We start from the raw sequence: 5,854 nt of genomic DNA on the forward strand, positions 1-5,854 counted from the left end.
CGGTTGCTGGAATTGGGGATGTGTAGTTTAATGAAGAGAAGGGTGAGGGGTGACATGATAGCAGTGTTCCAGTATCTCAGGGGCTGCCCCAAAGAAGAGGGAGTCAAGCTGTTCTCCAAAGGGTCCGAAGGCAGGAGAAGAAGCAACGGATGGAAACTAATCAAGGAGAGAAGCAACCTAGAACTGAGGAGAAACTTCCTGACGGTGAGAACAATTAACCAGTGGAACCACCTGCCTCCAGAAGCTGTGGGTGCTCCATCACTGGAGGTTTTTTAGAAGAGACTGGACAGACATTTGTCTGAAATGGTATAGGGTTTCCTGCCTGAGCAGGGGATGGACTAGATGACCTCCAAGGTCCCTTCCAACTTATGATGATGATGATGATGATGATGATGATTGATGATGATGCCGCTGGCTCCTCTTCCTGCCGTCCAAATCCAGCCCACCGCGCAGCCTCCAACGGTGTCGGCCTCGCCTGCTGCAGCGCCACCAGGCTGGCTGGCTGGCTTCCCGATCCCACTTCCTCCTCCCTGAGCACTCTCTCCTTTCCAGGCTCCAGAATGTTCCTCGCCAAGCCGGAGGGGGAACTGAGCGAGCTGCGGAGGAGTGTGGAGGAGGCCAGCGGCACGCCAGAGCCGCTGGACGAGGAGCTGTCCAAGAAGAAGCACCGGCGCAACCGGACCACTTTCACCACCTACCAGCTACACGAGTTGGAGAGGGCCTTTGAGAAGTCCCACTACCCCGATGTCTACAGCCGGGAGGAGCTGGCCATGAAGGTCAACCTGCCAGAGGTTCGGGTTCAGGTAAGCAGGGCCCGGTGGGCTTGGGCGGTGAAACAAGCCAAGATCAGACCCAGGATTCCAGGAGCACCAGGCTGAGACGGTGCTATCGGTCGTCCTCGGCTTATGGCCATTTCTTTAACGACCACTCCGAGCTGCAACGGCTCTGGGGAATAAAAAAGGTGACTTATGACCGGTCCTCGTACTTACAACCGTCGCAGCACCCTCACGATGGCGGGATCCAAATTTGCTCCCTTGGCAACTGCCATGTGCTTCTGACGGTTGCAGCGCCCCAGGGATCCTGCAATCTCTGGCTATCGACCAGAAAAGTCAGTGAGGGGAAGAGGAACTTGTTTAACGACCGTGTGATTCACTTAACAACTGCAGTGAGGTTTGCTTAGCAGAAAAAAATGTTGTAAATAGGACATTTCATGATCGCTTTGATTAGCAATGAAAAATTCTGGTTCTAGTTGTGGTGGTAAGTTGAGGGCTACTTAATATTTGGGTGGAAGATTATAAGAGTATGACCTCGTCTAGTCTAGGCCAAGCCTCATAGCCAACTTCCCTGCATGTAGAAATCTAAAATGTCAAGGAGGAGACATGAAAGGTACTTCTGTGAGCTACAAATTCTTGTTCTTCCTCAATTGGGAGCATTCAGACATGAGAAACAACCCCAATGGTGCTTTTTTCAAGAGGCGACTGGACTTTCTTGTTTTTCTGCTTTGAAAACATTTCGCTTCTCATCCAAGAAGCTTCTTCTGCTTTGACTGGATGGTGGGGAAGAGAAGGATTTATACTCCTTGCAGAAAAACTGGTCGTTTGCCATCTTTTAGCAAGTCGTTGAGGCCACTTGGAGGTGTGTCTGTGTCCTCACCTAAGTCGTGCAAATGGGTGTGGAGCCTCCTTGGAACTGCTGAAAGGACGGTGTTGTAGACTGGAGATAGGTGGTGTTGTTTCATCCCCCTCTGCTGAGAGAGCGTTCAACAGCCAACACAACATACGTGCACACTTCAAACCCACAAACACACCAAGGCAGAAGCTTGTCCACCCCAAGGACGAAACACCCAGACGCAAACTGAGCAACGTGGCGTGTGCAGTACAGTGCAGGGAGCCCGTGCAGATCTCTGCATTGGGGAAACGAAACAACCACTTCACAAACGCTTGGCGCAACGGAGGAGAACCAACCCATCGGGAGCAGAGTCAGCAACCCGTCTGCCTTTACAGGACAAAGGCCGCTCTTGCGAAGGCAGCAAAGTCCACATTCTGGACAGAGAGGACCGGTGGCTTGAGAGGGGGGTCCAAGAGGCCGGCTAGGTCAAAATTGAACGGTCCTCCCTCAACGGGGGGGGGGAAGATACGACATTGTCAATCTCCAGTGTACAACACGGTCCTTTCGGCACTTCCAAGGAGGCTCCACACCCATTTGCACCCCTCAGGTGACCCTGGAGACACAGACAAATATCCAGGTGGCCTCAATGACTCTCTAGAAGGAAGGCAAATGACCAGCTGTCTGCAAGGAGTATAAATCCTCCCCTTCCCCACCATCCAGTCAGAGCTGAAAAAGCTTCTTGGGTGAGAAGCGAAACGTCTTCAAAGAAAAACAAGGAAGCAGCTTTGGGACAACCATGACTGACATGATGGAGAATCTCCACAGACATGAGAAACAATTTCGTATGTAAGTTACAGCAAGGCTATGCTCCTGCCTTGCAACTGACAAAGTCAGTCACCCACTTAGTGACCAGATGACAATATTTATTTTTCTGTGGCTATTCATCTCAACAAAGGGACTTTTGGCATATGACAGTAATTTAAAACAACATATCAACAGAAAAATGAGTACAGAACTATCAGCTGAGAGAAGAGCAAACTGTTCTCAAGCCAGCCATGGTTCGTACCATGTTCTATGGTTAGTTGTTTTCGATCCTGATTAGTCGTGTTTTTCTTATGGGAGGGCACCCCCCCCCAAAAAAGTGGACTTTATTTCCCACAATCCCCTAGCCAGCTGGGTGTCCGATAGAGATTCTGGACATCCAAATTCGTGTTCTCGGCTCTGTTTATTTATTTTCCTGCCTGCTCTTGTAGCGGTTTTATAATATTAGTGGAAGTCATTGGTTTGAGATGGATGACCATACAAATGGCTTAAATAGATATTACTAAAAAATAAGCAAAGGAGAGGAATAAAGGGTTATCGGTTAATTCAAATACACCCAATTACTAAACCTAAGCAGCTGTGACTATTTGCGGGACCGTCTGCTACCGGGAACGGATTCCCATCGCCCAGTGCGCTCACACAGAGAGGGCCTCCTCAGGGTGCCGTCGGCCAGACAATGTCGGCTGGCGACCCCCAGGGGGAGGGCCTTCTCTGTGGGAGCACCAGCCCTGTGGAACCAACTCCCCCTTGAGCTTCGGATGGCCCCGGACCTCCGGTCCTTCCGCCGCGACCTCAAAACTTTTCTCTTCCATCAGGCTGACCTGGATTGATGATGGGTTTTTAAATATGTTTTAATTTTTAAATTTTTAATTGTGTAGTTAATTTATTTTGGGGCTGTTATTTAATTCTTTTTTAATTTTTGTACTGTTGTTTTTTATTGTTGTTAGCCGCCCTGAGTCCTTCGGGAGATAGGGCGGCATATAAGTCCCAAAAATAAATAAATAAAATAAAAGCATAGTAGTGGGTTACCGCTATAGGTATTCGTAATAAAAAAAGTTGGTGGACTAAACCCCTTCACTAACAATATTAGTAGTCCTTGACCTACGACCATAATTGAGCCCAAAATTTCTGTGGACATAGTTGTTAACTGAGTTTCGCCCCATTTTATGACTTTTCTTGCCAACACCATTGTTAGCAAGAAACAAGAGTTATTAAGTTAATAACACGGTTGTTAAGTGAATCCAGCTTGCCCATTGACTTTGCTTGTCAGTAGGCTGTAAAAGGGGATCGCGTGATCCCGGGACATGGCAACCGTTATAAATATGAGTCCGTTGCCAAGTGCCTGAGTTTTGATCACAGGACCACAGGGAGGCTGCCATGGTCATAAGGGTGAAAACGGCCTTATGTCACTTTGATTCCAGTGCCGTTGCAATGTCAAACGGGCGCTAAAGACAGGTTATAGGTCAAGGATTACCTGTTACAGAACCAGACCCAAGCTGGCCAAGGAATTCTGGGAGTTGAAGTTCTCAAGTCTTCTGGCTGGGGAATTCTGGGAGTTGAAGTCCACAATTCTTCTGGCTAGGGAATTCTGGGAATTGAAGTCCGCAAGTCTTAAAGTGGCCGAGTGGGGAAAACCCCTGAATATGCAAATCTCACTGGCAAGGCTCACAGTGGGCAGTTTGCCTGGATAAGCAGCATTTCTCATTCCTCGGGGGGGGGGGCACACTTTTCACAGGTTTGGTTCCAGAATCGGCGTGCCAAATGGCGCCGTCAGGAGAAGATAGAAGCCACCGCCATGAAGCTTCACGACACCCCCGTGCTGTCCTTCAGCAGGCCCCCGATGGCGGCCAACATGGGGCCGATCGGCAACTCTCTCCCCTTAGACCCGTGGCTGACCTCGCCCATCTCCAGCGCCACCACCGTGCACAGCCTGACGGGGTTGATGGGGCCCAGCCAGGCCCTCCAGCCCACCTACCCAGCCCACGCCTTCCTCAATAACCCCCCGGCCCTGCCCCAGAGCATGCAGCCCATGGCGCCTATGGCCTACCAGTGCGCCACGACTTTTGTGGACAAATATCCCTTGGAAGACCTCGACCAGCGGAACTCCAGCATCGCTTCGCTGCGCATGAAAGCCAAGGAGCACATCCAGACCATAGACAAAACCTGGCAGCCCATTTGACAGCGGGTCAGGCCGCCTTGCCGTAGCAAAACACCGACCAGGCCGAGCGGGACCCTAGGAGACTCTCTTATGATCCCCCCCCTCCTCGGTCAAGACGTCGCTTAGTTTCTCGTGCGATAGGCGGCCGGTGAGTAACCACACAGAAAGGCAGCGGCTCTCCGACTCCATTTCACAGACTTCAGCTATAAAGTGGATTGACGCCAGGGGACACGCCAGACGCAGCATTCGCAAGGGAAGATGCTTTCGTTCACACCAGATTGGTGTCAGAAGTGGGATCTGCCGGCAAGAATTCAGCGTGGCGCATTTGTCCTTGTGGGACTGCTGAAGTTGTTGTTAAGGGCAGGGGTAGAATTTGGCAGGGAATCTCCGCAGGCCTCGAAAATCTCTTTCCAAACCAAAGGCAATTTCCGGAGGAACCTCAAAGCATTTTTTGTTTTGTTTTGCTTTTTGTTCTTTTTCTACTGAATGCCGGCTGGGAGGGTGGAATGTAAGCGAAATCACACCATGTCTGAACGGGTGCGCAAGGCTGTTTTTAGGGAGAGATGGAGCTTTCTGCTCCATCCGCTGTTATGTTTTCCTTATTTTGGTTTTTCTCCCGCAAATTTTGTTCGACCTTAATTTAGCATCTACTACAAGTGGTCCTTGAGTTACAGTCATTCTCTTAGCGGCCGTTGGAAGTTATAACGGCACTGAAGAAAAGTAACTTTACAACCGTTCTTCACACTTAATGACCGCTGCAGCACCAAAATTCATGGATACGTGCTCAAAATTCCGACGCTTGCCAACTGACTCATATTTATGACGGTTGCAGAGTCCCCAAGATCACCTGATTCGCCCTTTTGCGACCTTCTGACATGCCGAGTCAATGAGGGAAGCCAGATTCACTTAGCAGCTGTGTACCGTAGACTAACTGAAGAGCTGCAGTGATTCGCTTAATGACTGCAGCAAGAAAGGTCGTAAGAGGGAGTAAAACTCACTTAACAATTCTCTCGCTTAGCAACAGAAATTTTGGGTCTGCATTGTGGTCGTAAGCCGAGGACTGCCAGTGTCGGATGGGATCTCCAGCAAGATGAAAAACCAGAAAAAAATTGGTGCTCCTCAGTCACCCATAGTTGTTCCATAGATGCTTTTTCATGAGGCAACTGGACTTTCTCGTTTTGCTTTGGGAAAAAACAAAATAAATAAATAAACCAAACGAGAAAATCCAGTTGCCTCGTGAAAAAGTATCTTTTGGACAAAACAACA

At 49.5% G+C, this 5,854-nt stretch overlaps 1 protein-coding gene across 1 annotated transcript; it reads left to right on the forward strand.

Annotated features, from left to right (window-relative positions):
- Positions 1 to 560: 560 nt before the first annotated feature.
- LOC308672097 (retinal homeobox protein Rx1-like) lies at positions 561 to 4,803 on the forward strand (the record flags this gene model as incomplete). The annotated part of the gene is made up of 2 exons (XM_081334713.1): positions 561 to 803; positions 4,166 to 4,803. The coding sequence occupies 2 exons, from the start codon at positions 561 to 563 to the stop codon at positions 4,607 to 4,609; spliced, it is 687 nt and encodes a 228-aa protein (XP_081190839.1). The 3' UTR covers positions 4,610 to 4,803.
- Positions 4,804 to 5,854: the final 1,051 nt, after the last annotated feature.

The sequence above is a fragment of the Vipera berus genome (assembly GCF_964194415.1).
Source record: "Vipera berus genome assembly, chromosome: 1".
Lineage (NCBI taxonomy): Eukaryota > Metazoa > Chordata > Lepidosauria > Squamata > Viperidae > Vipera > Vipera berus.